General features: G+C 44.9%; 1 protein-coding gene across 1 annotated transcript in view; it reads right to left on the reverse strand.

Annotated features, from left to right (window-relative positions):
- Positions 1–1,356: 1,356 nt before the first annotated feature.
- The window catches only part of Bpifc (BPI fold containing family C), a 40,697-nt gene continuing 27,476 nt past the window's right edge, over positions 1,357–14,577 (reverse strand). The window contains exons 12-16 of the mRNA XM_050145759.1: positions 14,017–14,084; positions 7,043–7,085; positions 4,991–5,054; positions 3,755–3,831; positions 1,357–1,948 (exon numbers count right to left, since the gene is read on the reverse strand). Coding sequence (XP_050001716.1) covers positions 1,826–1,948; positions 3,755–3,831; positions 4,991–5,054; positions 7,043–7,085; positions 14,017–14,084 — 375 coding nt within the window. The 3' untranslated portion in view covers positions 1,357–1,825. The remainder of the gene's footprint in view (positions 1,949–3,754; positions 3,832–4,990; positions 5,055–7,042; positions 7,086–14,016; positions 14,085–14,577) is intronic.

The raw sequence follows: 14,577 nt of genomic DNA on the forward strand, positions 1-14,577 counted from the left end.
CATTGTAATGTTTCAGAATGGAACTGTGGACGTACAACAAACATTTTCCGTTACAAAAAGAGCATTCCAAAGAAGCATATGACTACAACGTATCTTTTATTTCTACAAACGCTTATGAAGGCATCTGATATAGCCAGCAATGCCCTGCAAAGGTGAATACATTAGAGTTGCTGTGAACCATTGGGGTTTCTTAGGCTAACTTTGTTTTTTCTTTTTCATTCATTCATTCATTTGTTTATTTACTTATTTATTTATTTTGGTTTTTCGAGACAGGGTTTCTCTGTAGCTTTGGAGCCTGTCTTGGAACTAACTCTTGTAGGCCAGGATCCACCTGTCTCTGCCTCTGCCTCACAAGTGCTGGGATTAAAGGCGTGCGCCACCAATGCCCAGTGGCTAACTTAGTTTGGAGTAAGCCCTCTGTGATGTGCCTTTAAACACAGGGTTTGATTGATTTGTTTCTAGTCCTATTTCCTGTGAAGAAAAAGCACAGTAGCTATCAGGAAGGCTCGATTTCCACCTATGCCGTTACCAACCTTTGTGTGATAAATTCCTCTTAATCTCTGTGTTCTCATCGATGTAGTGGGATCATAATTGCCACACACCAAGCCTGTCTGTGCTCTATGCACTACCATACAGTTCCCGAGCTTTGTGGAATTGAAACACACAATGACAGACAGACAGAGAGACAGAGACGTGGACCTCTAGTCACTGGTAAGCAGCCCTTTATTCAATAGCACCGTGGAGGCTTATCTACCCAACAGTCAGGTTGGCCAACAGGTGAAAACCTTGTCCTCTGATCCTCAAGGTCAAGGCAACACGTGCTCGTGAAGCAGAGCTGGTAAACAACTTTGACACAGCTTTTAGTAGCTCAAATCAGAAGGAAAGAGCAGCTGGAGGCCAGGACTCCAAATGGTCCCAACAATAATTCTACACAGAGAGGTTGTGAAGATCACAGGAATGAAGCTGGAGGAGTCACCAGGCCAGGGCTTTAAGCACTTAACAGTACTCTTCCATTACCCAAGAACCCAAGCAGCGTACAAACAGAGGGTGTGGTTTCTGTGCGTTTTCACTTAGCCATCCTGGCTGTCCCATCCTGTTCCCCATTCCGTCTCACCCAGATGATGAATAACACTGATGGCAGCTGTGAAGTGTCTAGCTTTCGTAGGCCACTCTGCCACTTTTCTTCCATCCCTGAGAGGACGCCCCAGACTTAAACAAACAACACAGGATGACTGACCACAGGAAGATTTAAGAGGCTAGCAACTCCTTTTTAATATTGATATTTGTGGAACATCAGCCTTTGCCATTTTCTGTCATATTTTATTAAAATAAATTCAGGACGGGAGTTTTCACACACAGAGACTGACATTGATAGAAAACAATTTTAATTAAGCACAGGACAGTCATAGTAAACATAAAACATACAATCCAACTAAAGAAGGCAGTCTCTAAAGAGCAGACATGATTTAGACACACTCACACACACACACACACACACACACACACACACACACCTACCAGTGCACATGCAGACAAGTTCCTTAGCCACCTGTTCAGATCTACAAACCTCACTCTTATCCACAGGTTATAAACACAGGCACACAACATGCTACATATGCTGACATACATATATCCCCCTCCCCCTGCCTTGTCCCTGTTCAGCCCTTTAACTTGGTCAGCCTTATTCTAGGTCTCTTAGGACTCCAGAGAGAAACTGTTTCACAAGGGCTTGAATACCCAGGGTGCAGGGCCTTCATCTTCCAGGTTTACAGTTCCCATGGGACGGAATGTTGTTTACTTCCTGGGTTGAATTGTGAACCGGCAATCAGTGGGTTGGCTGTTCTCTCCATGGTCGGTTTAGCAGGTTCAGACCTCCCCAGGTGTGGAGATTTGGCTGTTGTTTAGAGACTGTTTCATGCGCCAGGTCAGTAGAAATCAAAAGGAAACCCTGAAAAGTATACAGAATGAAGACAATAATAAACCAAAGGCGTATTTGGGTTTTCCTGTGGGAGGAAAATTTCTTTGGTGGGCCCTAAGGCATCAAGCCTTTCCCTGCCCCTGTACCCTACGTGAAGGCTCCTGATGTGAAGGGCTATTCTGAATCACTGTCGCAAGATGTGACTTAGGGAGTGGAAAAGAGGAAATCTGGTGGGGAAGAGTGAGCTTGGAGTAGTGGCCAAGTGGGAGATGCTTTCTGAAACCTGTTTCTACTTTCCAAAATACAACACGCAGAAAAGAAGGGGCGGCAGTTTTGTGAAGTTACTTAGTAACAGTCTCCCAGGAAACAGCGTTCACTAGGGCCCAGTTCTGAAAACGGCTGAAATCCTAAGATCCATAGGGTTCTTTGTTGTGATGGTTTTAATCCTTCAGCCTCATATATTTAGAAACCAGCCAGTGACACTGCTTTGGAAGGTTGTTGAACCTAGGAGGTGAGCTCTTGCTGAAGAAAGTGTCTTGAGGTCTTATAGCTTAGGGGATTTCCTGGACACTGTATTCTACCAGGTCTCTCTGTTTCTGTAGCCCCATCTTTCGCTGCTGTCATGGAGGACTGTATCCCTTCTAACTGCTACTGAGAGGGCTTGGGGGCGGGGGAGGGCGGGGCAGATCAGACTCTACTAGTAGCCCCACAGAGACTAGCTGGTTCACTAGCATGGGACAGAGCTAAACAGTCAGTCCTCAGGAAAACTACAGTTTAGGAGCAACCAATCAGCAGGCGCCCCACAGCCTTCTGCTAACTCAGCAGACATCCCAGGGCCCCTTCTTCTGGCTAAGTAGGCCCCCAAAGCCCCTTTGCTCCCCCCACCTTCTGCCACCTAGTCTCCTGATAACTAAAGTTAGCTTTCCCTACCCTGTTGCTGGAAGGTCCCTAACCACTAGAATCTCCCATCAATCACCCCCAGACTAATTCCTCCTCTCTGGAATTCCTCTAACTCCACTTAAAAGGAGCTTGTGACCTTTTTTGGGGGGTCGCCATGTGCCACCCCGATGTTGGGATTAATAAAGCGCTCTTGCATATGTGGCTATTGGTCTTTCCTTGGAGGCTTCTCTCAGACCCTAACATTTGCCACACCTTTCCCTGCTGTGGTAGACTGTACCCCTTTGAAATGTAAGCCAAAATAAACCCTTTCTTACATTGTATCCTGTCAGACATTAAGTCACAGCAAAGAGAGATGCTAACTTCTAACTAACATAGCAGCGTTTTCCTTTCTACCCAAGATACTAAACTTCTTTGGGTCTACTTTCTTAGATAAATGGGATTAATGATGTCAGCCTTACAGCTTGTCTGGTGAAATAAAATACTTTTAAAAGTATTTTTCTTATACTATGGAGTGATTTAAATGTGACTTCAAAGTGAAATCAGACTTGGTCTGACTTTTAAATTTTTCATTGTTAATTATAAGCTTTAATAGCTGGATGTTCTGTTTATAAAACTCCTTGGGCTGGTAAAAGTCTAAGGAAAGCAAAATAAAACATAATGATGGGAGACAGCTGTGTGGATAAGAGGACACCTTGTTCTTACAGAGGACCTGGGCTAGGTTTCTAATACCTACAGTGTTTGAGTCATGATTGACTGTTACTCTAGTTCCAGGGGATCTGATGTGGTACCAGCAGGAACATGGCATACATACACACACTCATGAACACACATATCCACATGAAATAAAGTAAATGTATTTTTTAAAAATAAGTAACGAACAAAACAGGAAGCTTGTTCTACTGTGAAAATCAATAGTGAGGAGAATAGGAACCTTACCTCCAGAACTTTAATGTCTGAATTGACGAATGAGATGTTGTAGGGGTTGGGGAGAGGAAACCCTTGCTGCAGTTTTGCTGGAATGTAGAAAAAAGGTGTAAGGTAATCAGGCGTGGGAACTGATTTTTTTTTTTTTTTTGGGAAAAAGAGGTGGAACTAGAAGCTTTTTAATAGTTTATCTTATCATTGTTCCTGGTCTTGTTTTAATTCACAGTAACATGTCCCTAGCATTTTGCTGGATGAATTAGTAATTAATTTATATTCAATAAAAAATACCTGTAATTATGTGTATTTGGATACCAAACTAAACTAAACATTGTCCATTTCCTCCCATTTAAGTACTAACCGTGCCTGACTATGCCTTTCATTTTCTACATAGTCATAAAAGATAGTGTGTATATATGTATATGTGTACACACGTATTTACACACACATATGTATACATGTATATATATATTTATAATAGTGGGGTGTATTTGTGTGTGTGTGTGTGTGTGTGTGCACCTGTGTGGAGGACAGAGGATAACCACAGTGTCATTCCTCACTTCCATCCACTACCTTGGTTTTTTGTTGCTTTTGAGATGGTGTCTCATTGACGTGAAACTCCCAAGTAGGCTAGGCTGGCCAGTGAATCCAAGAGATCCAACTGTCTCTGCTTCCATCAGCACTGAGATTATAAGCATGTACCATTGTGCCCGGCATTTTAAAAAAAAGGGGGGGGGAGGGGACTTCCTGGAGGATTGAATTCAGGTTTTTGTGCTTTCAAGATAGTTGCCAACTATTAATCCAGTCCCCTATTTTGAAAATTTCTAATTCATAGACTTGGGAACATTTTAGGTCTACTATAAAAACTCCAGATGCTTTGGCTTGTAAGTCATTCTGGATGGGGGAGAGAACCAGGATTGTCATTCATTAAAGTGTATCTTCCCAGACAGTAGTCCTACGGAGCCTAATATTGTTTCTAGTTAACCTGAAGGAGACATAACTGTCTAAGGAAAGAGTTCTATTTCACTAACTCAAGCCAAGTTAGCCTTGCTTGCTGAATGTGTAAACAGTGTTGTTAGCGATCATAATCCTGCTAACTGGTTGCTTCAGCTCTTATTGCTGAACACTGCAAACTTCTGGCTCTGAGCCAAATCCACAAAAGCACTCTAGACATCCAGGCATCAGGGTAGAAAAGTTCCACACACAACTGAGAGTGTGGCCAATCCCATCATGATTTAAAGGATTCCTTACTATTGGCCAGAGGGAGGACTCCAAAGTGAAGAATGGAAGAGAGGATATTCTCAAACCTCACGACCTAAAATGAAAAAGGAGACTTTATCAGTTGCCAAGTCAAGGCTTCCTGAGAGCATCAAGCCTGGTTTGGGTGTGCAGGTCTCCAGAACTCAGCTAGATAGAAAGTTATGACTAGACTTTTCCCCCCTGCAGGTGCAAGCTAGCTCCTGACTCTTAATATCAGAATTCTCCCTGAAGTGAAACATCTGTTTGGGCCTCAGCTAAATTCGCTGACCTGACTAACATCCCCAGATCTGGTCCTGTCTTACTGCCACCTTTTGGTTGGATGTGGCCACGATAAGAGGCTAAGTGACCTGTCTAAGAACACACAGCCAGTAGGTGGGACTTCACTCTTGCAGCCTGGCCTCAGAGTTAAGGTATGAAACCATTATGTGTATTCTCCATCTACGTAGACAAATCAGTTATTTTAAGTGCAGGAAGAATGGCCACTATTTACTTCCTATCTGCCACCTATCATACTGTAGATATGTTGAGTGAATTGGGCTTCAGCAGATTCTCTCAACAGCCCTGAGTGATCCCTACCTCCATCCCTGCTCCAATGGCCTGTTCTTTTCTTCTATATTATTTTCAGTGCATGAAATGTATATATTTGTTCACTATTTGTACCCTCAACTGGTTGCAAAAGCATATATTTATTCTCACACATTCTAAACCTGGGTTCCAAATAGAAGTGCTATTGATATTTTGGGATGGATTTGCTTGTTTGTCTGGGTACTGGCTGGCGTGCTATGGGAAGCTCAGAAACATCTCTAACATCTATTCCTGTATCGCTCTCCTCCCCATTCCAGGCCACAATAGCAGAGGTCCCTAAAGGACTAAGTGGACCCTAGAGGAGAATCACTACACAGAATGTTAATGCCACAACGGGGAACCTTAGTCTTGAGCATTGCTAGGCTCGGTAAGAAGTTGTACATGAAAGACTGACGTTAAGAATGAAAGTTCACGTCCGGTCATGTCCAGCCAAGCATGCGCTGGGCAGAGCTCTACCCAGGAAGTCTGACAACGTGCTTCCACATTCTATGATAGGACCGTTTGTGAGCAAAGGAAGCCATGGACTTGGCTGACCTTCTTGACGTCTAGGAATACAGACATTCCTGTTACTTGTTGGGGAGTGTAGGGATTTAAATGAGAAAAGTCTCCCATAGGCTCATGTATCTGAACACTTGGTCCCCAGTTGGCAGTGCCATTCGGAGGTTATGGAAACATTTAACCTTTTCCCTTGCTGGAGGATGTATGTCACTGGGGGTGGGCCTTGAGCGTCTGTAGCGTCACCCGACTTCTTGTTTATCCACTCTACTTCCTGTGTGTGTGGGGATATGGACCCACTTCATGTGCCTGCTACCTGTCATTATGGACTCCCCCTCCAGAACCACAAACCAAAATAAATCTTTCTTTTTCTTTTTTGGTTTTTTGAGACAGGGTTTCTCTGTAGCTTTGGAGTCTGTCCTGAAACTAGTTTTTGTAGACCAAGCTGGCCTTGAACTCACAGAGATCCACCTCTCTCTGTCTCCCAAGTGCTGGGGTTAAAGGCATGTGCCACCATAGCCTGGCTACAAACCTTTCTTTTATAAATTGCTTTTGGCCATGGTGTTTATGACAGCAACAGAAAAAGAGCTAAGATAACATGTCCACTCCCAAGCTGGATGTGGCCTGAATACCACTTAAATTTAACACTAGAGGATCGTTTAAAGAATGCCATTTTTCTAGTATCTCACACAGTCTTTCCAATTCTTTTCAAAGCCTTGCAATATGAGTAAAAGTATATTGCTAAGCTAATGGGTTTCATAAATGAATACCACAAAGGCCCCAGGTTCAGTCTCCCGTGCCTCAAAATCCACCAAACACGTGAACAAGAAAAAAAAATCCAAAGCTAAAACTGTGGAGAAATTCAGGACTCAGAGACACAGAAAAGCGCATACACAGGTTGCAACCCAACAGAATTCTGTTTCTCGTGCCCTTTCCAGGGTACCCTGAGCTTGCATTCCCTACCTTCACATCTCTATGTCTGTTCTCTGGCAAAGTGAGGCGGAACCTGAAAGGAAACAGGAAGAGGTTACAGGGAGGTAGATTTATAGGGGCGGAGAGATGGATCAGCAGTTAAGAGTATTTCTCTTGCAGAGGACCAGGGTTCAGTTCCCCATCTCCCCACATAGAGACACAACCATTTGTAACTGTAGTTACATGCATTCAATGACCCCATCTGACCTCCCTAGGCATTAGGCCCATGGTGCGTAGATATTCAGGCAACACACTCATATACATTAAATAAATCTAAAAAAAATTTTTTTAAAAGAAGGCTAAATTTATGCGCTGGAGAGAAGGCTCAGAAGAGCACTGGCTACTCTTCCAAAGGTCCGAGCAACCATCTGTAATGAGATCTCTCGCATGCCCGCAGCCTCCTTTACAAGTGGATTCTTGTCTCTGGCTGCAGAGACACTGGCAGACAAAACCACTGGCCCGGTTCTGAAAAAGACAATCCCAGCTTGGACCATGAGGTGAGCCTGACTTTGGCTTTTGAACTATCTTCTGTTCGACTCCCTCATCTGATAGTTATAGTGCAGCTACGAAGAACAAACTCTTACTGCAGGGCCACAGAGCTGGTGGGAAGGACGTAAAATCAAAAGATTGTCTTCCTTGAAGACAAACAATATTGCGTCTTGCCTGGGGGTGAGGCATAGTGGCAAAGCCCACTTAGTGTGCCTGTGGCACTGAGTTCTATCATCCTGCAGGTACATGGAGAATACAGTCCATTCAAAAAGTTTTAGAGAAAGTTTATTTCCTAGATTGAAAGCCAGAGTAAAACTGCAAACTCTTAAGCATGATGAAATGTCATACGTGACCTGGGTCAATATGGTGAAATTGATACAGCAAAAGCCAAGAGGGAAAGTGAAGTGCAAGGTCGTAAAAAGGTCATCCCTCCAACCCCATGCATGCCAAGAGAGACAAGGACAATCAGCCCTACAACCCAATGCCTTATGTCTTATTTCTGTTTCAGTTTGTAACCATGAACTTTTCAAGGACTGAGATCCAGTCTTAGTGACTGTATCTAGGCATTGAGTACATTTCTCAGTATATCCCAGCACTAAGCATGACTTTATGGGTCCATCCAGAAGATGTTTCATGAGCACCTAACCCATGTCAGTTAAGGGGCAGGTGCTGGAGATGACTGTGGACAAAATCAGACTCAGAGTTCTCAGGGAGTTCACAGCCTGGTGGGAGGTGGGGGCATTATCAAAGAATCCCGACAATTAAAGTTTAATTTCAAATTGAGGTAAATGCTCTGAAGGGAAGAAACGAGTCATCGAGTCTTGTGACAGAGGCACTTGACCTGACTTGGTAGATGCATGAAGGCTCCCAAGGAAAGTCTCCTTAAGCTGAAACGGGGAGGATGGATAGCATTTAAAATGAAAAGCAGGAGAAGGAAGGGGGCCTGACAGTGGCCCCTTGAGGGGACAGAGCCACAGTGAGGACACAGCAAAATGGCGCTGGAGAGGCAGACGCAGCGACCCCACTATGTGGAATTTGATCTTGAGTCTGGAAGCAAAGAGTCCACGGAAGGTATTGAAGATGAAAGATGATGGTTGCAGTGTGGAGAGACGACTGAGAGCCAAGAGCTTCTCAGGGGCTCATCCAATGCTCAGCCATGCATTGGCCGTGCGAAGAATTTAATTTAAAATTGTAGAGGAGGATGCAAAGTAGTGCAGACGCCGGTGTTCTTTTGTGGGTTTACAAGGGTGTATGTGTGTGAGAGAGCATGGAGTGGGGGACGACCGTCGTGGGGCACAGCAAGTTGTACTTTGAGGAAAGCATTCCATAGGCACCTCAAGAGTGAACATTCATACCCACTAATTGCTTGTTTATCCTTTCCTCTCCAAGGTCAGGCAGGGACCATTGTCCTTCTCTCTGTTCTCTGGACCAAGAGCAGTACAAGGCATGAAATATGTGCTCAAGAAATCCTTACTGACTGGATGTAGAGAGAAAGAGCAGAAGACAGAGGGGATGGGTAGGAAGTGCTAACTGGAATCCGGGGGGTGGGAGTCCTTTTGAGGTTGAAGACATTCTAAAGAAAGTCTTAGGAAGATAGGGAAGGGGGAGGAGCAGCTAGGGTTGGGGATTTGAAAGCCAGGACAGCAGTTGAAGAGCTTTCGAAGTCAGAGTATGGTGCTTTCCTTCACTCTTTGTCTGAGTCTTTCTTCCCCTTTTTTTGCCTGCTTCTGCTTCTCCAGGGCTGATCTCCTAGCAGAGATCAAACAGCATGACTTTTCCCTTTTCCTCCTGTGGGTAACTGTTGAGATTTTCAGGTTGTATGCTTGAGGGTCTTCCTTTTAAACTCTGGTAGAATTGCCCTTGAACCTAAAAGTAAACTAAACCAAACCAAAACAGAACAACACAAATCACCTAGCAGGCTGTGGGTTTGGCCTTTAGTTAAAGGTTTCGTGGAAGAACTACTCACTTAGCGGGTAAGGATTCCCCAGTGTTTTCACGGGAGTTCCTCCGGCAGCCTGTAAATTTTCTGTTTAGAGTTTCCTCCTTTGCCAACAGTCCAAAAGCACCCTCATGATGAAAACCACAGATGCATTCTCTCTGGATATGTGTTCCTGATGGCACATGTTGGGAAATATTTACCCGCCCCACCTGCGAGGAGGTGAGTTAGTAATTGGCTGCATGTGTATTTTCTGACTACATTGCTTGGGAGGGGTTGTGGTGTGTGTGCATGCGTGTGTGCGTGAGTGCATGTGTGTGTGTGTGTGTGTTGATGGATAAAGAAACAATAACGTATGTTTGATTACCTCAAGGTGTTTTGGGTATTGTGTACACATTCCCATATGTGTGTGCAGGTGTGTATGTATTTGTGCATGTGTCCTTACGTGTGAGGGTCAGAGGTCACTCTCAATCACTCTCCACCTTATGTTTTGAGGCAGGGTCTCTCACCAATCCCTGAACTCCCTGTCTGACCGTGAAGCTCTGGGGATCCTCCTGTCTGCCTCCTCTGCTCCGGGGTTACAGACATCTGTCTCAGCACCTCACTAGCTATTTATGTTAGTTCTGGGGATCCAGACTCAGGTACTCCTGTTTGTGCAGCAAGCACTTCATTGACTGAGCTATCTCCTCTGGCCCTGACTGCCTTGAGCTTTGTAGATTGAGGGTTAGAATTAAGTTTTCTGAATGAAGACCAGGAAAGAGAGAGTATCATTTAACATGGTCTATGGATCTATAAAACACCTACTATGTGCTATAGATGGCTCCAAACTCAACTCTATTTAGCTGAGGAGGCTCCATGACAGAATACTGGGAACCTGCTTTATGATGTAGAGGGCCAGTGCTACAGCTTTTCAGCTTTTTTTTTTTTTTTTTTTTTTTGAGACAGAGTTTTTCTGTGTAACTTTGGAGCCTGTCCCGGAGTTCACTGTGTAGACCAGCTGGCCTCGAACTGACAGAGATCTGCCTGTCTCTCCCTCCCGTGTGCTGGGATTAAAGGCATGCACCACCACCACCTGGCCAATGCTATATCACTTTTAAGGCTGCTCTGACTTGTCACGTCTCTGGGGACCACTTTCCCCACCTTACGTGGTCAAACTTGGATTCTGGGATGGGAAGAGAGAACTAACTACCAGGACTGGTAGCCAATGGCTAGGCTTTGTGCCAAGGGCTTCTTATCCATCACCCCACCCACTTGTCCACCAGATCTATGCAGAGGTGAGAGGTGTGGTGTCTGTCTGATGAGGAAACTGATACTTAAAGCTTGAAGAGCTTGCTTCAGGTTCGCACAGCTACCAGGTAACAGAATCCGATCCAGATCAACCTGACTGCACACACTGACTAGACATTCCCAGAGAGGTCGGGCTTGTTAGTAGCATCCCTAACTGTCCACTTCTTTTGTCCATTCCTCTACTTGGTGCCAGCAGTGAGAACAGGGTTGTGTGCCTTTTCTATCCAGGACACTCTGTTCTGTGTCTTTTCTTTGGATTTTCAATGCTTAGTACTGAGAAATGGTTTATTGTCTTTTCTAGTTCTGCATGGCACCAGGTTCATGAGTGTCCTGATCCAGACAGCCACATTTATTTCCTAAGTTCCAGGTCTAGGTGCCATTTTCTACGCCTTAGTTCATCCCTGTGCCAAAGGTAAGGTAACACTGTAGGTAAACACCCATGGCCTTGAAAACAGGTTCAGGTTGTTCTGTGGCCTTTGGACAGCTCTGTGACCTTGAGAGTAAGTTATCTAAGCTCCGTGACCCTCAAGTCACCTCCAGTGCCCACTGAAGTTGTATTTGGTTCTCTCCTGGGTCTCTGTGCTGTCCTGCCTCTGGTTCCTGGTCATCTAGGGAGTGTCAGGTGTGAGCGCCCCCTCGTGGCCCTTTTCCTCCTACTGCGTTGCCTCACCCAGCCTTGATAGGAGGGTTTGCACCTTATCTTATTGTAACTTATTAGGCCATATTTGTTGGATACCCCTGGGAGGCCTGCTCCTTTGGGGGAGGGGGATGGAGGAGGAATGTAACTGGGAGAAAAGAGAGTAGGGTGGGAGGAACTGCGAGAGAGGGAGGGAGAGGAAACTGCAGTCGGGGATGTAATGTATGAGAGAAGACTAAAAGGAGAAAGATGTAAATGAAGTAAAAGGGGTGCTGTGCTGGGTGAAGGACCTAGGAGGCTTTAAAGTTCAACAATAAAGGGAAGTAGAGGACGGCGACCCCCACATAGGAGTGTGGGGTTCTCTCAATAAGGACACTCGTGAAATGACATTGTAGGGGCTACAGGGGTAGCTGAGAGTGAGAACACTTGAGTCTGAGCCCTAGCAGAGAGAGACAGAGACAGACAGAAGGACACACAGAGGAGAGAGAGAGTTTGTGTAATTGAACATTTCCTTTCGGATTGCTGGGACTAGACAGAAATGTCAAGTGATAGTTACAGCCAGCATTCTTTGGGCAGCAAACAGACAGTGTACACTTAAGGACCTGCAATGCCACAAACCCCTGAAGCAGGTTTTATCAGAGCATCGTTTTATGGAGAAGGAAACAGAGATCCAGAGAGGTTAGCTAACTTGCCTGCCTGAGACTTACACAACCAATAAACGGCAGTGCTGGCACCTCAACCCAGCTAGGCCTGCTCATAATGACACCCCCTTGGGTTTGCCTGTGATTTCTGCATTTCTTATCTGCACAGCCAAGGCTAAGCAGTTCAGCCAGAGTGGGTGGGAAGGCCATGGCACGCTGGGAGTTTATCTGGAGACACTATTGCCTGGCTCTTCTCCTTTGATGTCTGTCTCCTGGATTCCCCAATGGTGCCCTTCCCTTGTGATAACTCTCTGTGACAAGGCCAAAAACCAAACCGGCTTGGCCTGAAAGGCCACAGGCTGAGTCCTAGAGGAAGGAGGGGCAATGCTGTTGGGAGGCGGGGCTGCTGCTCCCACAGCTGAGGACAAGACTGCCTCTCAGTCCAGCCTGGGCAGCCTTACTAAGCTGTTCTCTGGCTGTTTGGCCAAGTGAGACCTGACCCACAAACCTTGCCCCAAACCGGCTCAATGTCTGAATTTAATACAGCATCTTCTGCAGGAACCACCTTCAGACTCCTTCAGTTTCTACCCTGACATTCTTCATGTATTTTTTTTAAAGCCTTGTGTGTATGTGTATGTGTATGTGTGTTGTGCTTATCTGTGTGTGCACCAGTAAAGGCCTGGAGTCCATGCCAGATGTCTCCCTCAATATTTTACTTATCTGTCTGTCTGTCTATCTATCATCTATCTATCTATCTATCTATCTATCTATCTATCTATCTATCTATCTATCTATCATCTATCTACCATCTATCTACCATCGATCTATCATCTACCTACCTACCTATACATCCATCCATCATCTATCTGTCTGTCTGTCTATCTATCATCTATCTACCTACCTACCTACCTATCCATCCTCTATCTATCTATCTATCTATCTATCTATCTATCTATCTATCTATCTATCTATCTATCTATCTGAGACAAGGTCTCCTACTAGCTAGTTTTGGCTAGTCTGGTTGGCCAGCAAGTCCCCAGGATCTGCCTGTTTTTGCCCTTCAGCACTGAGGTTAAACTGTGCACCACCACGCCCACCAGGTGTCAGAGATTCAAACTCAGGTCTTCATGTGTATTCAGTAAGGAGTTTTCCCACGGAAACACCACCTCTGCCCTTCCTCATGGTTCCGGAACTAGAAGAGCTGCCTTTCTCTTTAGCAGTGGCTCTAAACAATGTAGTGATTCCTACCCAGATTAGACTAAGACACCATGTTACTGCCCAGTTTGAATTCCTGCCTTGACTTCCCTCAACAGATTGTAACTTAGGATATGTAAGCCAAACAAAACCTTTCTTTCCTGAGTTGCTTTTGGTCATGCTGCTTTATCACAGCAATACTAACCCTAAGATAAGACTTGACCATGGCCATAAGGCCAATGAGAAAGGATGCCCCCTCTTCTTGCCATAACCCATTCAATATACTCTTCTATGAGTCATCAAGAGAAATTTTAGCCATCACCGGAATGGGTGCTGATAGAATTATCTTTTTTTTTTTTTTTTTTTTAGTTTTAGTTTTTTGAGACAGGGTTTCCCTGTGGCTTTGGAGCCTGTCCTGGAACTAGTTCTGTAGACCAGGCTGGTCTCGAACTCACAGAGATCCGCCTGCCTCTGCCTCCCGAGTGCTGGGATTAAAGCATGCACCACCATCGCCCGGCTAGAATTATCTTTACAATGACCTTGTTTCTATTTTATCTTACCATTGCTCTCATTGGAAGGAAGAGAAAAAACAGAAGCGTAATTTTCTTTTACTGAGTTCAGCCTTTGAAATAATCTGTTCTGTCAGGGGCTGAGTGCTGCGCTGACTCACAGTCCCACAGTGGGAAAACATTTGTTTTCTCAATGGCCACTTTGTCTTTGGGGAAGGCTCACTAATGTGTTACCGAGGTTTCCAGCAGTCAAATCAATTGATTTGACTTACCTGTTCAGCGACAAGGAGCAGATCAGTTTTTGTCCCAAAATAGCCAGGCCAACACTGGTGCTAGCGATCTGAAGATGAGAAAGCCCTTGTTACTGAAGTGAGGGGCTGATACGGACCACAGGTATAATAGTTCCATGACAGGAGGACAGCGGAAACATCCCAAGCCCAGCGTTTCTCTTATTCGGGAAATGTTGCAAAGATGTATCTCTACCTATGGACAGGGCAGCCTGAGTGTATTCTAGCATTTGGATGATTGAAGAAGGAGGAGGTTCAAGGTCAGCTTGGTCCAAATGTGGGGGAAATACAATCTTGCAGAGAAGGAAGATGAGTGTAAGAGTTTCTTGTTTGAGTGTTTCTTTTAAATTAATTTTTTTTGGCAGGGCTGTGGATTAAACCCAGGGTCTTACGCATGCTAAGCAAGTATTCTACCACTGAGCCATATCGTCAGCCCCCTCTTTAATGTTGCTTTCCCTAACCACTCTTCTCCTTCATGTGTGTAATTTTGTTTGGCTTCATTGTACTGTTTTTAACTTTTCATTGGTCAGGGAAAATTGACTTTAT

The sequence above is a fragment of the Alexandromys fortis genome, unplaced genomic scaffold, assembly GCF_014885135.2.
Source record: "Alexandromys fortis isolate MF-2015 unplaced genomic scaffold, M_Fortis_MF-2015_v1.1 scaffold_50, whole genome shotgun sequence".
NCBI lineage: Eukaryota > Metazoa > Chordata > Mammalia > Rodentia > Cricetidae > Alexandromys > Alexandromys fortis.